This window comes from Lissotriton vulgaris, chromosome 8, assembly GCF_964263255.1.
Source record: "Lissotriton vulgaris chromosome 8, aLisVul1.2, whole genome shotgun sequence".
Taxonomy (NCBI): domain Eukaryota; kingdom Metazoa; phylum Chordata; class Amphibia; order Caudata; family Salamandridae; genus Lissotriton; species Lissotriton vulgaris.
In genome coordinates, this window is record NC_141696.1 from 372,466,251 (window position 1) to 372,489,633 (window position 23,383).

Consider the following 23,383-nt stretch of genomic DNA (forward strand, 5'->3'; position numbering starts at 1 on the left):
GACGTGGTGAGGGCAGGGGTCGGTCGGAGATCCGGAGTGGATGGAGTTCATCGTGCAGATGGTGTCTTCGGTGTTGATCGGGGTCCAGGCGCGGAGGGTGGTGGTGGGGGCGGTGGTTCAGTCGTGGCGTGTGTCGGTTGAGAGCTGAAGCTGTTGTGTATGTCCGCGATCTTGTTGTGGAAGTAGGATGTGAGGGAGTTGCAGAGGTCTTGCGAAGTGATGATGTCGTTGTTTCCGGCGTTGGGGTTGGAGAGCTCTTTAACGATGTTGAAGAGTTCCTTGCTGTTGTGGGCGTTGTTGTCCAGTCGTTCCTTGAATGCAGTTTTCTTGGTGGCGTGGATCAGTTGGTGGTGTTTTCGGGTGGCGAGCTTGAGGGCAGTCATGTTGTTCGGTGTTGGGTCTCTGCACCAGGCTTTCTCGAGGGCTTGGCAGTTCTTCTTGGAGCTCTTGAGTTCGTCGGTGAACCATGGGGCTTTCTTGCTGCCGGGTCTGCTAGGCGGGGTCTTCAGGGGGGCGAGGTCGTCTGCGCAGTTGCTGATCCACTTCGCGAGGTTGGTGGCCGCCTGGCTTGGGTTCGTTGCACTGGTGGGAGGGTTCATGTTCAGGGAAGTCGCGAGCTGGTCGGCTGTGATCTTGTTCCAGCTTCTGCGTGCAACTTGTTGCTGGTGGTGGTGGATCGTGGTCCTTCTGAAGCTGAAGTGGACGCAGCTGTGGTCCGTCCAGTGGAGTCCGGTGGCGTGGCTGAAGGCGACGTCCTTGCTGGATGAGAAGACGGGGTCGAGTGTGTGTCTGGCGTAGTGGGTGGGGGTGGTGACCAGCTGTTTGAGACCGAGGTTGGCGAGGTTGTCCAGCAGGGTGGTGGTGTTGCGGTCGTTGTTGTTCTCCAGGTGGAAGTTGAGGTCCCCGAGGAGGATGTAGTCAGCGGAGGGAAGGGCGTGCGGGCTGTTCGAGTCGGCGATGTCTTCGCTGAATTGTGTGCATGGTCCCGGGGGTCTGTAGATGAGAGTGCCTCTGAGGGTGGTCTTGGGATTGATGCGGATCTGGAAGTGCAGGTGTTCGGCGGGTGCGAGGGTGTCGTCGGTGTTGGTCGTGATGCAGATGGAGTTCCTGTGGATGATGGCGATGCCTCCTCCTGTCTGGTTGACGCGGTCCCTCCGGATGATCTTGTAGCCGTCCGGGATGGCGATGGCGATGTCGGGTGCTGAGGAGGCGTTCATCCAGGCTTCCGTGAGGAAGGCGACGTCTGGGGCTGTGGTGTCGAGCAGGTTCCAGAGCTCGACGGCGTGTCTGTGGACGGAGCGGGTGTTGATCAGGATGCACTTGAGGTGGTTGCTGCTGGAGTTCGGCTTGGACGGTGCTGGTGTGGTGCAGGTCCGAATGCAGGTGAACTTGCAGGAGTAGCAGCAGAAGGGTCCGTGGGTGCATCTCGGGGTGGCTCGATAGCAGCCCGGGATTCTACCGGCGTTGAGTGCGTAGAGTTCGGTTGCGTCGTAGGTCCGGCGGGTGGGCTGGTGTCTGCGGGAACCAGGGGTACTGGCACTGGGCGCGGTCCAGGCGCGGACGGGCACAGACGGGCTTACCTTTGGCGCACCTTTGGCGCTCAATCTGCGCTCCCGCTGCGTGCGTCCACTGCGCGGTCGCTCTGGGGGCGTCCTAAGAAGGGAGGCGGGAGGGAGGGTCCGCTGGGAGGCGTGAGCGTGGGAGCCTATCGGCTGGTGGGGGGGGGGCCGCAGGCAGGCAGCGGCGGGAAAACGAGTGCGGGCTTGGCGGGCGGCCCTGCGGCAGCTGGGGCGCCTGAATCGGCGTCGGCGAACAGACACAGGCAGCAGGTGAGGCTCAGGAGGCAGGAGAGGCGTGGAGCGTGGGGGCGACCAGGCCGATGAAGGTGCAGTGAACAAGGATACATTGTTGCCCTCCTACAAATGAGAGACTTTTAAAATCACAAAGCTTAGTATACAAGACTTTTCCTAGGAAAGACCCAAAGTTCCTATAGATATGGCTAATCCAACAACTTTTATCTGCAAATGTCTCCTGTTGTGATTGCAAAAAACACCAGTACATATTACAGGCCTTTCCAATCCTGGGTGCTTTATTTCTCAACCCTCTACCAGAATCCCTTGAAAAAACTGTAAATCACCTGTACTTCCAAAAGGTCCCTAAAATACTCCACTATCCTCTGCATGCCTATCAATCACACTGACGTCATACGGAGCCTCAATACATGTAGAATGGATTTATTTTGTGAAGTGGGATATTTTGTTGACATACAATCTTGCACAGTTTACAGGCCATTTTTTCTGAAACATTGTGTACTTATTCATAGGGACGATTGCACATGTTACTACTTTCGTTCTGCTTGTGCGGCTTTTTCTCAGAACGGCAAAGTTACTTCTATTCTAGGTGGGTTGCTCACTGAACTGACATTTTCTACAAGCTATGTAAAGTACCCTCAGGGTTCATATCTTATCTCTTTGTCCCATTTATAAGCAACATTGTTAAATGCATACTGCTGTTGTCTAAAACTGCATATCTGCTTTCTGAGCTTTTCTTCAAAATGCATACTGGATTTTCTCATGGTGGTGCTTGTTTGAAACGCTTGAAGGCATGGAAGGTCATCTCACATTGGTCAGTTTTCACAAGCGGGCTTGATCATAGTCCACCACAACCATTTCCCCCACTGCTGTTCATAATTTATGTGAAATGTGTTTTTGGTGGTATATATTTTCTCAGACTTCTCCCGACCTAGGAGGTTTTCCTGTTCTGTAGGGGCTTTTGATTTATCAAACCTTAGTCACTTAAATCAAGTATTAGTAGCCTTTGTCAGTCAGTCATGATCACTGTATTCGGTTGATTAAAACCATGAAAGTACACTACAAAAATCCTCATTTGACAACAATAAAAGCACAAAGACAAAATTCATTTAAAATATTCCTAAACACCATAAAATATGAGAATAAAAACACCCCCATCCTTATAAAATAGAAAAACGGTTATTGAGCCAATTCCTTTCAAAGTTAATCTTATACACCCAGACCATCCAATTGAGCATTGGTCTCCTGATAATTATAAAAAAGTTAAAAATATTTCATATCTTGAGGGCCCCGTTTTTTCTTTTCTCCAACCGCTGCAACTAATAAACGAGCAATGTTAAAAGTTTCCCATACATTGTTCAACATCTGTAAATATACTAAGACAGGCCTTACCTACACAAAACCCCTACCAGTAGCCTTTGTTGAGAACTGGGATGTAATCACTACATCCACGCCCTTGTTGATTCAGTTACCCATAACAGCCCATAAAAGCAGCCTATTTTCCATTTTGACTATTCGTTCCTTTTTCTGAGATAGGCAAGGAAGTTGTCTACCTAAACCATTTGTTTTCACTGCGGCATAAATACTACCTGTGACTTTGTGGATGATTTTATGTATGTGTCCGGTTTTCTCCTATTTCAAAGTATTGTATGCCAATCTGACAAAACCCCAGATTATTGGAAATTTGGATCTCTGGCATTAAAGAGAATTGTAAATTTTTAAGTTGGTGTTCTTTCATAGTATTTACTGTGCTCAGGTTGTTACATATCGTCTTTGATTTCAAACTTTAATCTAATACTGTTTGATATGTTTCATGCAGTAATCCTGTTTCACAACATAAGCCTGTTTCACTTACTGGAAATGTTTCTTCTAGATGTCATTGTTTAAAAGAAAGTCATCTACCAGCCAGAAATCAATGCAGGAAAACAGTGAAGACACAGAAAGTAAAATCGTAACCCCAAACGAAAAAAGCAAAGGAAAGTCAAACAAGTTGCCTGGAATGGAGAGTACAGATGAAAGCCAAAGCAGCACAAAGGGCAGTCCAAAAGAAATTATGCAGTCAGCGCAGGACCTGCCACAAACTGGCCAAAATACCCTAGACAAAAAGGCAAAAACTTGTGCAATATTGTGAACACCTGAAATCGCAGTCTTCGAGCAAATGTTGCACTTTATTTTTGGAATTTTGACTTTTTAAAAGTTAATGTTTCATAATGAACATTTTGGTAAACTTCTGGTTTTAAACCCTTAAAAAATAATATGAATATTTTATTTTTGTTTGCATTTTAGTGATTGCCTGCAACATATATGTTTATCAAAATCTATTATTGAGGTGTTGTGGCCTTAACAGTTCAGTGTTGTTATATAAAAAGAAAACTATATTTTTTTATGTGTGGGTTTGCATTCAGAGACTTTGTAGTTTCTACTCTATGATTTTATCATGTACTTGATGGTCTGTGTCAAAATATAAATTCTGGAGACTTGTAAAACTGTAAATAGTTTTCATAAACCCATTAATTTATGGTGGTGTTTGAAAAAATAAATCGGAAAGTATTTATCTGTAAATGGCACTTTAAAGTTGTTAGAGTATTAGCAGACTATATGAAGGTATATTCGTCTTCCCTTTATGTCTCTAGCCGCAGATGGTTGCTAATCCAGATCTGTTCAATCATGAGGGAAGGTGTTCTAGACAAGCAGGATTTCCTATGTTGTCGGTCAAACTACATACTGTACATATCAAAGTCAGAACTCAGAAACAAAACCTGTAAGTAAGTGGTAGGGAGCATCACATGGCAAGAAAGTGTGTCAAACTCACTGCCAGTGGAAAAGCAGATGGCTTGCTGTGCCAGCAGATGTCGTCAGTTAGGTTAATGTAGCATGGTTCAGGAGACATCAGCTGGTGAGAAGGTTGAGCAGCATGGCTAATGAAGTTCCGCACAAAGTCACCCAGCACGGTTCGAATGACCTGGGTACAAGCAAGCAAGTGCACATATTCACCCAAAACAATTATGGCACAGTGCTAACAGATAATTAAACTCCAGATGGGGGAATTAGGAGAGAAAAATGCCACAGAATGTAAAGAATTGTTTCCTGGAGCAGTTATGAGAAGTGGTTAAACTGTAGTCAGTAGTCGGTGGAAGCCAACAGGCTATTCTCCCAGATGTAGGGCATTCATAACAATGCCCCCCCCGAAATGGCAATGGTTAAGATCCCAGGGACCGATTCGAGGGAGGGAGTATGTTTTCAAGAGCAAAAATCTATTTTATATTTTGCTCTCAGCAGTTTGATTGTATTATAAATGTATATCAGAAGTACTTTCGTACTTTGATTTGCATGATTACCTCTAAAACCAGTCCTCAAGGTAACACAAATTTGCAGTCTTCAGAGGTAAGGATAGACCACTGAAATTGTGAGTACAGACTGAGACACAGCTGGCAGTGAGCAAAGGCCATTAGATTGAAGCTCTGCTCATAAACTGGGGGCCAAATATTCCTCTAAAATAATTTAAAATACCTCAATAATAACTGTGTTAATTTTGACTCACATTTAACTTGTGAGTCCATAATTTCTTTCTGAAAACTGTCATTAACGTTTAATGTCAACATCAATGAACATTGCAGTTATTCATTCCTGCTTGTGCATTAAGCAGGAATTACTATACACAGGTGAAAATGTTGCTGGCTCAGGCTTACCGAATGTTCAGTGCAACAAATCATAAGACTTCTATTGACGCTTTGTACCTTACCTGATGTACTTCCTTGCCTCAGTGAAGATCACAGTGACTTCTATTTTTTTGTGTTTATTTTCTTGTATGACTTGCAGGGTATTTTGCTCATAATGTCAAGCATGTTTATTCCACATTTATTCCTACCTATACCAAGGGACACAACAATTAAATGGTGTGTTTGGTATAAAATGTTTTAGCTTATGTTGAGGTACTTTATTGACAAATTTGCTAGGAAGGCTGTTTAAAGCAAGTTAAATTAGGATGGAGCAGAGATCCTTGTATTTCAATTGTTTAGTAATATCATCAAACAAGACTTCCCCCCACTGGTCGTATAGACCTTTGATTGCCTACTTGAAGTGTAAGAGAGGAGCTAACATCAGTAGTACATTTCAAGTGGCTTCACAGAAACGACAGAAAGGATGTTGTCCAAACGATAAGGGTGTTATTAGCAAGTTTAATCAAGGTTACAAGTTAAACCAATTAGCAAAGGTGTAGTAAATATATTGTAAGAGCATACATGTTTAAGTGATCATGGAATCTGAATTTGTATATTATGAGGAAAAAGATGTTAAATATAACTACATATAGCAGACAAAATATCAATCATACAGATTCCACAAAGGGGCTTTCCTATTCTATCTAAAGCATTGGAAGTAGCAAGGGGATTTCAAAGAGGAAGGTGTCCGCATCAGATGAACCAAGTTTAAGGTGCAGGGGATAAAAGTATAAGCAGGGGAAATCAGCAGAGTCAAAAAAAGTCTTCTCTTTTCGAACCGAGGAACGGTTCTGCTAAATTAATCTATGAAGATCCCTCCTACCATCACAGTCTCTATGTCTGATGCCAAACTCTAGTTAAGTTTCAACTACCTAGAAGTTCAATAAATTAACAATAAGCCTATTCTAGCTAATGAGCATGTTGAAATGGCACCCGCAGAGAGAAAAGTACATGAAACTTTCAAAACTTTTATAAATGTTCAAATATATGCAACTCGGGCCTGGTACAAGTTAAACCAACTTTGAAATCAACTTAGCTTCCAAGTAACTATAGTTAGCATTAGTAGATGGCATTAATTACATTTACAAAACGTATCCATTGTCCTCTTTAATGAGAATACATTGATTAGAATTCAGTTAGTTATGTGGGCGGCCCTCAATAAGCTAAATATAGCCACCTACTACATTTGGTTCATATAATGCACACAGATTTCATATTATTAAACACATGTTGAGTCTAATTTGCCTATAAATTAATGCACTAAATTATGCAGCTCCAATTATTACCAGCAGTGCCCAATGATGCCAATCTAAACTTGGATACTTTAGAGTATCCTGTGAAATGGTTAGAAACCACATATGGTCACAAAATAAGCATATTAATGGAATACTACAAGTTCTACTCAAGAAAGCTTAATTAGGGGAAGAGCTCGGAGGACTGTGTTGCTGCACTAAGGGCATTAGTTGCTAACTATGAGTTTGAGACAATTACCTATGATCAGGATCTTAAAGACCAGCCATGGTGGAAGCTACAGTAAAGGGAATCAAGAATACTTATGTGCAATCTCTAATCTCTCAGTCACCGATGCAATCGAACTGGCTAAAGGTACAGAGCACAGTGATACATTTGTGGAGGAATTCAGAGGCCCAAATGTAACTGGCAATGAAGTGACTCTTTGTGTTGATAGGTGGGTGGCGGTGAGTGGCCAGATCTTGTTAGGGTAGTTGTGTTATTGAATGGATCTTTGAGATTAGGAAGAGATTCAGTGTGAAATTTTAGCAGATTATCTATTTGTGAAGATGACAGGGAGTGCATTCTGTCAGGTGCTAATGAGAAAGGCATAGATGGTGTATTTCAGAAGGAGACTTGGCTGGTGACACGGAGGAGATTGTGTTTCATGATGTGCAATCTTAACTGGATGGGCACATTCCTGTGAGTGGAAATTCTAATTCATCTCAGAATTCAGATTTTAAGGGCAGTGAGCTAAGACCTAGAGGGAGCTGTAACGTTCCAGGAGCATGTTATGATATGAACTTTGCAATACTTCAAATTGTTCTTTTGCCACTGTATTTATGTTGACTATGTTGCAAATGTTTTCTATGAAGTTCGTGAAGTATGTCATCATATGATTTTGCTGTGTGTTCCTTTGTCCTCTTGGGTACATTGTTGCTTTTATATTATTTTTGGGGAAAGCTCCTGGTGGAATCTTGTTTTGGATCCTTAGTATGTATTAGCTTTATGATAGTGTCGAATTTTGGGGTGATCTTTTGAACGTGACAGCTAGAATTTGGCTGGAGCTACTGGTGGAGAGGCTGAAACTGTACTATTTGTTGCTCCTTTTTGTTACCTTTTTCTCTATTTTAATAAATCAAACGTTGCTGCCCTTCTCAGTGTCTTCTCAACACCGCCCATCTATTGCTCCATAGAGTAAAACTAAAAACAAGCAGCATTGGTAAAGCCAATAGGTACTTAGTGATGCGAGAGTTATTGGCTTTGTCAATTTTAATGTCTTTTGGCCAAGTGCACACAAAGTTTTTGGCATGGTACCGAAGTGACTCTCTTCTACATAACCCTGTCTAAACCTGAAAACGGATGCCAAAATGTGTATTTGGGGGCATTGCAGCAGTAAGCAAAGGAGGGCGTAGTTCTATGTGAGCCACATGGAGGGGCCGGACTTTGTGCTCAGGATTGCTCAGCATACTGTGGCAGACTCCGGATGGTGTTAGTCTGGAAAAAGCCCCTAGCCTCCGCTGTTGTGTCCTATTATGTGTGTGTGCGAATACTCACATGGTAAGGGATATGGTTGTTTCTTTGCATCTGTCTCATCGCAGCTGTTGTTAATTCTTTAACGCTTGAACATTGTGGCACCATACACTGACTTCTTTTTGTGAAATGACGCAACACTTTTGCTATTTATACGAACTGCATCTCCTCCACCTAATGTGTCATTTGGACACACACTCTTTCTCCCCAGGTACCCTGATTAGAGTGAAAGAAAATACAGCATTGCTACAAAACATCACCAAAGCCAATAGCTCTTATGGGGAAGGTCTAATGGCTTTGCTAATGCTTGATATCTATTTGTTGGGGGGAAAGAGATGGCTGAAAAGTTTATGGTACAACAATCCTTTCCCATGTACAGCTATTTAGGTTAGCGTAGGCTGGGTTCACTGATGCCACATTAAAGATAATCAAACATTTATATTTCCACTTCATGGTTTTAATTGACACCACAGACTCAAGCTTTGCTCTCATTGTCTATGATGTTGCTCAAAGTTCCTGCATTTACGTTGATTCCCACTCAGTTACAATTTTATATATTACCCTTGTGCAATGGCTTATCGAATTGTAGATTACCAATGATCCAACTTGGACCTTGCAAGAAATGCTTGCTATTGTGAAGTAATTTAGTTATATATAATTACCCCATGATTGCTTGCTGATTCAAGCGGCACAGGAATGGAACCTACTTCAGAAGGCCCAGTGCAAAGAGACAAAATGCTATGGGCCTTTTTTAGAGCCAAATAGTGGCAGATGTCCTGTCCACCAGATTTACAGTGCAATGGAGATCAATGTACCTTTAATATGATAGATGGCACATCTGCCACTTTTTGGCAACTCTAACTAAGGTCTTGAGTTATTTACATATTATATTAACCTAAGTGTTTTCTGAATTAAGTTTAAGCATGTTGTTGATCATCCGCACCACTATGTTTGAAAGATAATTGCCTGTACATTCTGGCCAGTCAGGTGAATAATCAGATGCCTGTCCTGTCCTCTAAAATAGTTAAAACAAAACAAAGGCCAAAAAGATCTAATCTGAGTGCCCCAGTGGTGCAATACAGACTTTAACATTTATGGGACCCACGAGGAGACCTGTGGTAGCCCGCAAATAAGAGGGTAGGGCTGATGTTTAAAAGGTGGGAATGTTACTGCTTTAGATTGCTCTTTAAGGAAAGACTAATGCTAGTCCAGCTAATCCAGACCGTGGAACTTAACTCCAGTAGTGGAAAGTCTAGAAATAAAAAGGTTTTGGTTTGTGGTATCAAAGGATGCCAACAGGACTAAAATGATCATTGCCATAGTACTCCAAGTACTACGAGGTTCCTGTATCATGCATGCTTCATCAACTGCTGCCTTTAGCACTGTCCTGGTACTATAAGGCGGTTGAAACCCAGACTGGGCCCCATCAAATGCATTGGACGTTTGAAGGATACTAATAACCAGTGAATGTACTGCTTTCTCTAGACTGATGGCTAATGAAAGCAAATGACGGTGGGCATATAGTTAGTGAGCACCATCGGGTATGCCTAGGCATGTGTAAAAAGCGAATAACGTGTTCCTTAAAAGAGATATAAACCGTCACTGCACTAAAAGAAGAATTCAGAAATGTTTGCTAATAGCAACAATAACAACAGCTTTAAGCAACTATTTGGGAGGGCATGCTTCAGTTGGGAATCCTGTTTCAATAGTTAGAATGCAGCCTTTAACTTCTTCCTTGATCAGATGGCGGAACGTTTTAAGTGTCCCCAAGAAATACCCGAAAGAGGTTAGGAAGACTAGTTGAAGATGTCCTAGAAGACTTGTCAGCATGGCTACCATTGACCTTTTCCTGAAACATATGAGAAAGACATAGTTTGGTAGATGGAGTATTGAGAATTCTACCAAACAAAGAGCCAGGTAACTCTATAGAGTTCAAAGGTAGCTTCACAAAATTCCTAGTCCCACAAATACAGGTCTGATAGTGCTTGCAGTGAGCATCGAAAACAGATTTTATAAATACTGCAATAGGGATTCTGTAAGTAACATTATAGAAGTCTGCCTCAGGGTTGTTTGAAATTACTCCTGTAATTCCAACACCTTAAAGTCCCATAGATGGACCCAAATGATTGTCGTTGCATTTATATAGTGCTCACCCCTGATGAGACGTTGAAGGGCTTTATGACTATTAACAGTTATTCCATACCCCAAAGTTAGTCGTTAATCCAGTGGTATTCATTGTTGGTTATTGGGTTAGTGTTGTACTCCTAGAAAAATAAAGACTTTCTCAAGGGGATTATGTGGTGATGTTTTAAGATAATAGCAATTAGGTGTAATTATTGGCATGAGTTAATCAAATGGATGAAAGAGGGGTGAGTAAATAGGCTGGAGAAAGTTAGATATTGTGAGATAGCAAGGAGTGATTAGAACACACTGAGAACTTGTGATTTAACAGAGCAGGATAAGTAGAAAAGGCTTTGGTATTGAAGGAATGGTTACTCTGAGAATTTGTGATTTGTAATTGGTGGTTTAGTGAAGTATAGTGGAGAGTAAGGTGGCAGGCACTTGAAAGGGAAGGGCAAACACAGGCTCTAAGGGATGCCGAGGATTGAGTGTAAGGAGAATATGTCAAACAGAAAGGTAGGAGAGGAAATAATCCCTTACTATTTCAGGTTATCTGCATGCAGTGTTTTTGGAATATTGAATGAGGAGTTAGGATGCAATCTGAGGATGTATACAGAGTAGAAAAGAAGGGTGAAAGTTGATTGCTTGTGGGCTGATGATATGAGGGGAAACATAATTTACAACAATTGCTTAACAGCGAATGCCTTTACAACAAAGGCGTTACAACAAAAATTTCTTAACCACAAATGTTTTTACAACAAATGTATTTACCACGAGTATGTCTTTTCCATGGATACCTTTACAACCAATTTCGTTGTAAATGCACGAATGGTAAAGGCATACTCGTAGTAAAAAATCTACATGTAAATGTAAGTATTTTGGTAGGTATTAAAGGTCATTTTTAAGGGCCTCACTACGATGCCGGTCAGACCAGCTTCTGAGGTCCTGTTGGAGGTGGTCAGAGCAGTGTAGCAACGCCTGGAAGTGGTCGCTCTGACTGATGTGTTACGATGTACGCAAGTACACGGATATCCAACCGCAGCATCCTTCCGACTCTGACAACAAATCCTGACCGCATCTGCGCTGCAAAGGCCCTTTGAAGCACATCTGAGAGCAGAACAGAAGTCAAACCACCCGACCAATTACAGTTCGCTTTTCTGATGAGGCAGCTGAGGCAGTCTACAAGCTCGTCCAAGCTGTCGAGTAATGCCATGGATCCTGCATTACAAATCCTGCGGCTCCTGTTCCTACTTGATCACAAGGAAAACTGACAACATTGTGGACACAATCGCCCCTAAGTGACATACTGATTCCTCCACGGAGATCCCATCGCAAATCAATGGGCCACCATCAGAAAGCAAGAGCCCATCCGTATCTGCATGTTTGTGGGTGTTTGAGAAATGTGTGTCCCAGTCATCAAGCTGGGGCAAACTTGCAAATACATGTGTACTTTTGGCTTGACATGAGGGGGCCTCAGGACTTTCAGTGGGCCAGCTCCTGCTGGTGCCAAGCACCGGTAACACAAAAAAGAATGTGGTGAGACGTGTATCCATAGAGCTCTCCATTGTAGCCATCCCCACCAGGATCCACAAAAACACAACTGACGTCAGCAGCAGTACCACCCTGCATTACCTGTGATGTCGCTCCAAAGAGTCTTGTTACAATACACTTACAGACTAATCATTTCAGAACATAAGCTGTTCCAAAATCCCCAACTGAACTATAGTTGTTGTCCATTGATCCTATGCAACTCACAACACATCACAAAGGTAATAGTTCTGGAATGGTGCAGGTGTGAGGTCAGTTGTATCAGATATCTGGTAGAAATGACAGAAGCTTCTAAATGCACATCAGGTGGCATACTAGGATAAGCACCAATGCCCAGGAAAGGTGTAATAAGACACAGCCACAATTACATAAGGCACTGCCCTCTCCCAGTCTCCCCCCCCCCCAGTTAAAATAAACCCACTGCAAGCCCTGGGTGGCCTAAGGGACTGAACAAAATAGTGAGTACTTTAAGTCATGTTGCAGCCCTTGAAGTGTCCCGGGGTATGTCCGTTATCAGTCCAGACAGGTTGCCAATGCAGATGCCAATAAGGTACCCAACGCACATTTCACACACTCAAGGTGCAACATTTTCCCAAATTGTTAGTAGCATCACCTTCCACTGCCGTAGATGGAACAACAAACATACTCATAACAGTCCATGCCCACTGTTAGCAGGTCAGAACAGAAGCATCACCAAAGGTTCCTGGAAGTAAGTCAGAGTAGGGTCTTCTACAAGTAATGCAACTAACAACCTTTGAGAAAAGGCAGCTGTCATTGTCACCTGTCGAAGCAAAGTAAGTTGTAGTGTCAGATAACAAGATGTAGATAGTTTGAAATTAAAATAATTTTTAATGGATTGCAAATTCCAAAATTACAGTCAAATCAAAGTATAAATCTAACTGTTACTGTTACATTACAAGAAATTGGAGCGGTTGTTCAATCTATGGCCAATGGTAAAGCATGTGGGAAAGACCCCATTCCGGCAGAATTAAAAAAAAATGTAGTGCAATTTTAAAACCGGAACCATCTCTGTTAGTTAATAATATTCTACAAGGTTAAGAAATGCCATCGTCCTTTCGAACTGCTGCGGTAGTCAGTTTTCTGAAAAAAGAATAAAGATAAGGAGGATATAAATTCTTATAGACCTATCAGCCTTTTGAACATAGACTATGAAATCATAGCTAAGTTATTAGCATATAGAATGAGCAGCTGCGTTGGGTCAATTATTCATAAAGATCAATGTGGATTTGTCGCAGGACGACAACTATCTTTAAATACTACTTTTTTACTTGAGACTCAGGACTATTTTACTTAAAATAGTTATGCTACTAGACCCCGAAAAGGCTTTTGACCTTGTGTGCTAGGAAAGTATGTTCTATATATTGGCTAAATTCGGATTTCCCTCTGAGCTGATTGCTGTAATTCCTAAATTCTATGAGGGGGCTATGGCTCAAATAATCTCGAGTGCCAATAAGGTTGGCATTTGCAAAGTAGTTAGAGGGACGAGACAGGGCTGCCCGCTATCTCCTCTGCTTTTTGCATGCTTTATGGAGCCCCTTGCCATAGCCATTCGTTCAATCAGCAGTTTAACATCTCTTATGCCCGATATGACAAACATCAAACTTTATGCTGATGATCTTGTCCAGTTTTTAAAACCTAACATTGTAGTGCAAATTCAAATATTTAATATATTTCAGGAATTTCAATATATGAGGGCTATTAAATAAACACATCTAAGACAGAGATACTGCTCTGTAATTGTACACCTGATTCCTATCAGCAGAATTGACTCCACTGGTCAATACTCAGCCTAAGAGGTACTTAGGTGTGTATGTTATGGAGAATGACAATGAACTCTATGCCTTAAATTATATCCCTCTTCATAGCAAGATAAAAGATAAAAGATAAACTGATAAAATTGAAAGACCTTCCAATATCAATAATAAACCGAGTAGCCATAATTTGTATGAGGATTTTGTATATTTTTCTCTTTTTAGCTATTCCAAATGCGGTTCAAATTAAATTTGTTTAAAGAAGTTCAATGCTTGTTTTCCACTTTTATTTGGGCAAATCAGGTTTCCAGGCTCACAATAGATGCACTCTTTAGACTGGTGGCAGAAGGGGGACCAGCTCTCCATGACCTGAAAGAATACTATTTCGCAAACGTTGCACATACCATATACAGAACAACGAAGGTCTTAAATATTAATAGATATGATAATTCTATTTTTAGATCTTATCGACAAAGAATATCTAATTCAAGTTTGTATTTGTTTAATAAAAACGACCAGAAAAGTCAGATCCAAAACTCTACAATGGAGTCATTATTTGTGATTAGATGATCCCCAATATAAATGGAGAAATTCTCCTCTCTGACACACAAATTGGTCGAGATGCTTCGCTAGATCCAGCGGTTATAGCTAATTGGAGAAGTCTGGGTTTTTGCAAAATAGGGGACTTTCTAATTGGGGACTGGAAAACTTGGGCTGAAATAGAGCTGTGCATTAAACATAGCAAAATAATTTTACAATGGTCCTACGTCAGGGTTAGACACTTTTTGCAGGAAATTAACCCTATACATATTAATGAGGCCAGTGAGCTAGCAGGGCTATTAGATCCTAATAACCCTGTATCGATCAGTGGTTGGGCCTCCCTCTTTCGAGCTCGAGCAGCAGGTAAATTATATCAGAAAACATAGAGAAAATGGGAAAGCCAGTAAGGGCTGCAGATCTGTACCATAGCATGGAGTCAGATAAATAGGTTCAATGGCTCCTTGTTGAAAGCAGCCAATTTAAGCAAATGCAATATTACTCTAAGTGGCTGCTTTATCAAACGCCAGATTTTCTGCATAAAATAAACCCTCAGATCTCTGCAAAATGCTTTCGCTGCAATATGGAGGGAAGAGGGAATTGTGGAGAAGTGTGGCTCAATGGTTAGAGCGGCAGACCCTGATGCAGAGGTCTAGCCCGGGACCAGGGTTCAATTCCCCGCCTCGGCGGGTCTTGACTCAAAATTCCACAGACCTGATAATTCTCGCCTCGGTGCCTATTCCAATCATGGAGTCCCACTCTGCAACTCTGGGCAATAGCTTGCTTAATCTCCACAACGGCCCACACAACGCTAAGGATGCCTGGCCTCCACCTTGGGGGTGCCCAGGAGTGGACGCCTCACAGGGAAAGCCAGGATGGGTTCCACAGCAGTATTCGTACAAGCGCCTTGAGACCCTTGCGGGTGAGTAGTGCGCTATACAAGTATCAATTTACATTTACAATTGGACACATATCATCTGTGAGTGTCCGAAGCTAAATAGATTTTGGAGAATGATTAATCAGTGCTGCCTTAATATGTTGAAAGTACCGCAGGTGCTAGATACCCAGTGGTACTAGTATACTCTCCAGATTTAATTCCAACTTCACTGCAAAAAAAGCAGAAATATATATTGATGCTGGCAGCCTGGTCGCTGAATCTTCAAAGGTGGAGGTTGATGGATACCCCGACTTTTTAACAGCTACTTTGTAAACTAGATAGGATTAAGGAATGTGAAAGAAAATATGCTCTAAGATCAGGCTCTTCTAGGAAGTTTAGGACTTTATAGGAAAATACAAGTTAAGATACAGTAGGTGGTTGTATGCTGTTGGGTTAGATATATAATATTCATAATTGTAGAATATGCTGTATGAATTGTGTTCTTAAATGGTGTATTATACAAATTTCGCTGTTTTTATTGTATATGGTTTTTATATTTTTAATCATGTGGAAACGTATGATGCTGTAATAAGTTATTACTGTATTAAGCATTGATAAATTATCCATAAATAAAAATATTAAAAGAAAAAAAAGATGTAGTGATATGTGGTAAGGAGGACTATTTGTCAGTGTGTTGTATAATATGTTAATCACAGAGGTACAGGTGACGTGTGGAAGTTAGCCTCACACCTGTGAGATACCCTCAAGTACATTCAAAGTCCTCTTTTGGAGCACAAGAGTAACAGGATTCAAACCTACAAATACACAGCAATGCACACACCCACCACAACATAGAAGACAGATAGTCTGTGTATGTGTCAGTGTGGGTAGCACAAACATCCCAGTTGAACATCTACAGACACTGTGCATTACCTGACTGAAGGCACTATAACAAACTCTGGCACCCAGTAAACATCAATAAAGGTGGGTAGACAAAACATCCCACCCCCCACCCCCGGGGCCACAAAACATTGGACAAGGTTAGGACCGCCCATATTTTTAATTGGCTTATGTCATTATCCTTCGTAAATGCTGGCTTCTGATTCGTACATAGGCTTGATAGTCCTTCCTTGATACTGCCTTGTCTGCATTTGTTACCTCCCATAACAAATAGACCTTTTACTTTCCTTGTTACACGGTCTGCGTTATGAGTCGGTGAGCACTATTTTGTTTATTAACTAATGGGGACAATGACGGCTGCTTTTTGTATTTTCAGCGCGCTCACAAAGGACAATGGCGGCCACTTTTCGTATGGACCTCTATGCCGCTCTAACTTTAAAAGTGGTTGCCCCCTACTCCCACAGCATTCACATACAATGGCAACGTTTTAAAAAAAAATTTATTTTAAGAAGAACGCGGCGTCTGCTTCAAGGAAACAGTGCTTTTTTTCAGGTTTTATTTTTTGTTTATAAACTTGCATGCTGAGCCCGTGCCCGCTTTAGGGACACTGCGCTGTTTACATTTTTTCTTTATTTAATGTTGTGCTCGGTGCCCGCTTCAGGGACTCTGCACTCTGTTTAATTTTTTTTTCAAATTTTATTGGTGAGCGCGCATCCCGCTCTGCAATACAATAGGCTTCACTTTTGCCAAACTTTAACCTATTGGTAGTGTAAATGAAAATGCCTTTTAATGTTATAAAAGGCATTGCCATTTACAATGCCAATAACTCAAAAGCTCACAATTACAAGACCTATTGCATTGGAAATGCTTGTTGGAACCTTTAAAGAGATACAATGAAAATCGTGGGCAGACGAACTGGACAAAGTGAATTTGAAAATAAAAATTCTGAAGAGAGGAGAAAAAAGTGTAGGATACATAATCACTACATCCACATAAGTGCCAGTGTCACTGACAGTGATTCACTTGTGATACACTTACTGCACAATTGATGAACATGTGTGTGAGAAGTTGGCCTGATATATGGTGTTTCCAATTCTGGAACCGCCTTGTATCAGTCCAAACAATCCCTTATGGTGTCTGGTTGTAAGTCAATCTTATTAGACAAGCTATCCTAGGGGTAGCATGGACTAAGCAGCCTTAAAGGCTTAACTTAAGAGGTCGTGTTAAGCGAGCTGTTTTACCACATACAATCCTGTAATACCAAATGAAAGGACACCACACAAGTATATATTATAAAAATATATGTGTTTATTTCTAAATGAATCCCCAGTACTCTTTATGAGCAAAGGGGCACAACATATAAAGTTGCACAATTATGGATGAGGGCGGGTGGCCACTCAAACCATATACTAAAAAAATGGTATAAGAGATACCAATCGAACAGTGGTTAGGCCTAGGGCCTAGAGAATCGCTGGGAGCAGTCAGGACTAGCAATGCTGAAGTCAGGAGAAGCCCGCAGAATTCGGGCGCAGCACGTAAAGTGCGGCTTGCACCAATGCAATGTCAATGGTGCGTAAAAGTTACACAAAGTTAGTTTAAAGATACTTCCGCTGAACCTAGAGGAACAAAACTTAAGACACAGACCCTAGAGGTGTGTACCAACGAGGGCACACCAGCGTTACCTCACCCACAGGAAGTGGGTGCACAGGGTCGAAGTGGCGTCGGGTTTTGACACGCAGGCTCTTGGTGCTTGGAGCTGAAGATGCTGCAGGCGATGGGAAGCAGAAGTGTCCAGTGTGATCCAAGGGTGGATCGAAGTCGAGATGAATCTGAAAGCAGAGGGGACAGAGTCTGGGTCACTCAGCAGTGACCAGGGTGGAACCAGGACGGAACCAGGCAATGTCGGGCGCAATCAGATGGTTGTTGAGAGGCTTCTCTCCGCTGTCACGTGGGCTCTGGGGCATCTGCGACGTCCAGGAGCAGGTCACGATCTGTCCCACGCAGGCTCTCGCCGTCAGCACCGTTGGCTTCAAGATTGCAGCAAACAGCACTTGGCAAAAGCAATCCACGCGGAACCGGCAGATTGCTTCTCACTCAGACCAGGAGGGTCAGAGTGGGGGCTCCTTTTCACAGGAGCTGATGCAGATCTGGAGCAACCAGAAAAGCAAGTCGGTTTCAAGTTTTCGTCGGCACAGGGGCCACAAGCCAGCTGGCAAGTGACCGGGCCAACGCGTCGAGCCAACACAAGCAGAAGGGCCCCACGCAGCACTCGTTTTAGTGTGTCTGAAGGGGGTAGCTTTGGTGCAAGTGAAGCTCAGGGTTGGGGCTTCCGGTCGCCTCCACGGGTCTCAGCTCTGCAGGGACTGTGGATCGGGCTGGAGGAAGGCAGGCAAGCTTGATCTCGTCGATCTCTGTCGCTCGAGTTCCGGCTGGAACTGCAACAAAGCAAGGGTCGAGGTGCTGGATGGTACCTGTTTTCACAGGGTGGTCACTCCTTGACCACAAGGGAGATTCTTCAGTCTTCTACGTTGAGTAGGATGTCGAAGGGTCCAGAGTTTCGTTTCTTATGTTTCTTCAGGATAATCTGAGTTGCATTGGCACTGCTCCCACTCTTATTCGAATCTGGTGGGCTGGATATCCTGCTAGGTCCCCTCCTATGGGTGGGACCCAGGAAGGGGGTGGATACACCCCTTTCCTTTGATCCAGGCCGCGCTGGGACTGGGGCTGGTGTGCCCCAGAACCGGTTTGGCCGGATTATGCAAGGGGCAGCTGTGTGCTCCCCAGGCAGTGTCTGGTTTCTTTGAAACCTCCCTGCTACAATCCACTATCTCCTGTCTGGGGTGGTTTAACACCGCCCTGCGACAGGCAACCCTTTGTCCAGCCACCATTTGCTGAGTTTCGGTCAGCAGCAGGAGGCCAGACCCGTGTCTGTGGCAGAGGCATCCATTTTGTGGATCTGAGGCTCTTTTAAAATCAACGGCGTTTCAGTAAAGCAACATGTCTTCTCCCTCTAGAAGGGTGGAATGCTACCCCCGTCGCCAGAACTAGCGAGGGGGTAGTATTCCAATTCGTATGACACCTTACACGACATGTTTTGATAAAGCCAAACCAAAGTTGCTATATAACCGCGAGGATTATAAGGCACTTAATAGTATATGGTATGGCATTATCCCGGATCAGCTTAGGGAGTGGTTCCCGACAGCTGCAGACAGGCTCAGCTCATGCCAGAGCTCCATCTCACAAAAAACCACACACTCTGCCTCCAGGATTGATAAGGCCTTCCATAGGAGTGACTCACAGGTTTATATGTGTCCAGATATAGGTTTAGATATAGGTATACTATATCTAAGCAAGGGGTGATTACACCCACTTGCCCCAGCTGAGTGATCAGCCAGTTGTGTCAATTTAAGAACCAGCCAGGGGTGGCAAAAGCTTTGCTTCAGCCCCTGGTAGGCCTTGGTGGCACCTATGCCCTGAGCACCTATAGTGCATGGTACAGGGGCTGACAAGGAGTCCATTTTCCAAATGTGGTATGTACCTATAGCACATGTATTACAAATTTAGAGAGAGAACAGCAGGCTGGGGGTCTGATTAGCAGGCCCACAGCCTCAGTAAGTCGAAAACCAGTGAAGCAAAAAGCAAAAATTGAGGTGACCATAGGATAGCAGACCCTACTCTCCTACACAACCCCCCCCCCCCCCCCCCAAACGCAGGGACATTAAACTTAACCTTGACCAGATAAGTCTTCATGTTCTAAGTGGAAGTACCTGGAGAGACCATCTGCATTACCATGGTCAGTCCCTGGGCGGTGCTCCACTGTAAAGTCCAACCCCTGGAGGGAAATGGACCACCTGAGCAGTTTGGGATTTTCACCCTTCATCTGATTTAGCCACAAGAGGGGCTTATGGTCTGTCTGAATTAGGAAGTGAGTACCAAACAAGTATGGCCTCAACTTCTTCAGGGCCCAAACCACAGCAAAGGCCTTCCTCTCAATAGCTGACCAACGTTTCTCCCTGGGGGTCAGTCTTCTGCTAATAAAAGAAATGGGCTGGCCTTGACCATCTTGATTAAGTTCTGAAAGCACAGCTCCCACCCCCAACTCAGAAGCATCTGTCTGTACAATGAACTGTTTGGAGTAGCCAGGACTCTTCAGGGTAGGTGCAGAGCACATGGCCTTCTTCAGGTCATCAAATGCCTTTTGACAGCTAACTGTCCACTGAACCTTTTTGGGCATCTTCTTGGATGTCAAGTCATTCAATGGTGTCACAATGGACCCATAGTTCTTTACAAATGTTCTGTAATACCCAGTCAGGCCCAAGAAGGCTCTGACTTGTGTCTGGGTAGTTGGAGGAGCCCAGTCCTGTATGGTCTGGATCTTACTCTCCAATGGTTGAACCTGACCCCCACCTACTAGGTGGCCCAGGTACACAACCTTGCTCTGCCCTATCTGGCACTTGGTAGCCTTGATAGTCAGGCCTGCCTTTTGCAGGGCCTCAAGAACCTTCTTCAGGTGGATCAGGTGATCCTCCCAGGTGGAGCTAAAGACAGCAATATCATCTAGATATGCTGCACAAAAGTCATCCAACTCAGCAAGGACTTGATTCACCAACCTTTGGAAGGTGGCAGGTGCATTCTTCAAACCAAAGGGCATTACCACAAACTGATAATGTCCACTAGGGGTAGAGAATGCTGTTTTGGCTTTTGACTCTTCAGCTAATCTGATCTGCCAGTAGCCAGCTGTCAAATCAAATGTGCTCAGAAACTTGGCAGAAGCCAATTTATCAATGAGCTCATCTGCTCTTGAAATGGGATGTGCATCTGTCCTAGTGACAGCATTGAGACCTCTGTAGTCCACACAAAACCTCATTTCTCTCTTTCCATCTTTGGTATGAGGTTTTGGCACAAGGACCACTGGGCTAGCCCATGGGCTCTCTGATGGCTCAATCACTCCAAGCTCCAACAACTTTTGCACCTCAGCCTTTATACAATCCCTGACATGGTCAGGTTGCCTGTAGATCTTATTCTTCACAGGCAGACTGTCACCAGTGTCCACCTCATAGGTGCACCAGTTAGTCTGGCTGGGTGTGAGTGTAAACATATGCCTGTGGGCCTGCAACACCTGTCTGCAGTCCACCTGTTGCTGCTCAGTGAGGTTGCCTGCCAAGGCTACTCCATCAACTGAACCATCATCAGGGTTCTGGGAAAGCAGGTCTGGGAGAGGGTCACTCTCTTCCTCCTGATCCCCATCTGTGGCCATGAGGAGACTCATGTCCTCCCTGTCAACAAATGCTTTCAAACGGTTTACATGGAGCACCCTGTGGGGGCTCCTAGGGGTGCCAATGTCAACCACATAGGTGACTTCTCACTTTTTCTCAATGATAGGGTAGGGTCCAGTCCATTTGTCCTGGAGTGCTGCTGGGACCACTGGGTCCAACACCCACACCTTCTGCCCTGGCTGGAACTCAACCAGAACAGCCTTTTGGTCATGCCAAGCTTTCTGTAATTCTTGACTTGCCTCAAGGTTTTTGGATGCTCTCTCCATGTATTCAGCCATTCTGGAGCGGAGACCAAGTACATAGTCCACAATATCTAGCTTAGGCTTTTTGAGAGGTAACTCCCATCCTTCCTTCACCAAACACAGTGGACCCCTCACAGGGTGGCCAAACAAAAGTTCAAAAGGGCTGTAGCCAACCCCCTTCTGGGGGACCTCTCTGTAAGCAAAGAGCAAGCAGGGTAAAAGGATGTCCCATTTCCGCCTAAGCTTCTCTGGTAGACCTTTTATCATTCCCTTTAGGGTCTTGTTGAACCTTTCAACAAGCCCATTGCACCGTGGATGGTAGGGTGTGGTAAACTTTTAGTTTACTCCACACTCTTTCCACATTGCTTTTAAGTATCCAGACATAAAGTTGGTACCTCTGTCTGAAAGAACCTCCTTTGGAAAGCCCACTCTTAAGAAAACTGCAATGAGGGCTTTTGCCACTACAGGTGCTGTGGTGGTCCTCAGGGGAATTGCCTCTGGGTACCTGGTGGCATGATCCACTACCACCAGTATAAATCTGTGCCCAGATGCTGTTTGAGGATCCATGGGACCCACAATATCTATTCCAACTCTTTCAAAGGGTACCCCCACCACAGGTAGTGGTATCAGGGGGGCCTTTGTTGTGCCACCTGACTTACCACTGGCTTGGCAAGTGACACAGGAGCGACAAAACTCCTTGACATTTTCTGACATGTGAGGCCAGTGAAAGTGTGGAACAAGCCTGCCCCAAGTCTTATTCTGGCCTAAGTGTCCTGCAAGGGGAATATCATGGGCCAAGGTGAGAAGGAAACCCCTAAACTTCAAAGGTATAACCAACCTCCTGGTGGCACCAGGCTTGGGGTCTCTAGCCTCTGAATAAAGGAGTCCATCATCCCAATAAACTTTATGGGCACCTTGAGCATTCCCTGCAGCCTCAGCAGCAGCTTGCTGTCTGAGGGGTTCAAGTGAAGGGCAATCTAATTGGGCCTGCCCCAGGTCTGCCCTTGAGGGTCCCCCTGTCCCCAGAAACTCAACCTGGTAAGGTTCAAGCTCCTCAGAGACAGTCTCCTCTTGGACTGCAGAATCAGTTTCCTGTGAAACCTGATCCTCAACCTGGGGCAAGTGGGAAGGCACAGCCTTAACCCTCTTGCTCCTTCTCTTGGGTTGTGGTTGGTCTAATGTTTCAAGATCCACCACTGGTTCAGGAAGGCACTTCTTAGCCTGAGACCTTGTCACTGCAAGGACATGAGCTGAAATCCCTAGCATTTCTGCATGAGTCCTGTACTCCACTTCTGACCAAACTGAGCTTTCAAGATCATTGCCTAACATACAGTCTACTGGGAGGTCTGCACTCACAACAACTTTCTTTAGGCCATCTACCCCTCCCCAGGAGAAGTTCACAACAGCCACACTATGTGAAGTAGTGGAGTTGCTTGCATTGGTCACTAGGTAACTTTCACCTAGTACAATCTGACCAGGGTCCACAAAGTCTGGTGTCACCATAGTGACACTGGCACAAGTGTCCCTGTAGGCCTGAGCCAGTTTCTCATTGATTAAGGGAGTCTGCCTATATTTGCCCAGGTTACTGGGGCTTACTGCAGTGGTCAAAGATAAGTCCACATCATATAGGAGAACTGCCTGTGTGGGGATTCTGACTAGGCCAGATTCCACCTCAGTACCCAAGGTTAACCCTACTAACCCCTTAGGTTGTGCACTACCACTGCTGACTGTACTAGGGGGAGCAGTTGCTTTAGGAGCTGCAGTGGCAGGAACTGGGTTTTTCTTAGTGCATTCACTGCCCCAGTGTGAAACTGATT

At 44.0% G+C, this 23,383-nt stretch overlaps 1 protein-coding gene across 6 annotated transcripts in view; it reads left to right on the forward strand.

The window, feature by feature from the left end:
* The window catches only part of RPGR (retinitis pigmentosa GTPase regulator), a 420,762-nt gene extending 412,845 nt beyond the window's left edge, over window positions 1-7,917 (forward strand). For all 6 annotated transcript variants that reach the window (XM_086934147.1, XM_086934148.1, XM_086934149.1 and 3 more), the window contains one exon: window positions 3,685-7,917. In XM_086934147.1, the coding sequence (XP_086790273.1) occupies window positions 3,685-3,942 (258 nt within the window). In that variant the 3' untranslated portion in view covers window positions 3,943-7,917. The remainder of the gene's footprint in view (window positions 1-3,684) is intronic.
* The last annotated feature ends 15,466 nt before the right edge of the window (window positions 7,918-23,383 follow it).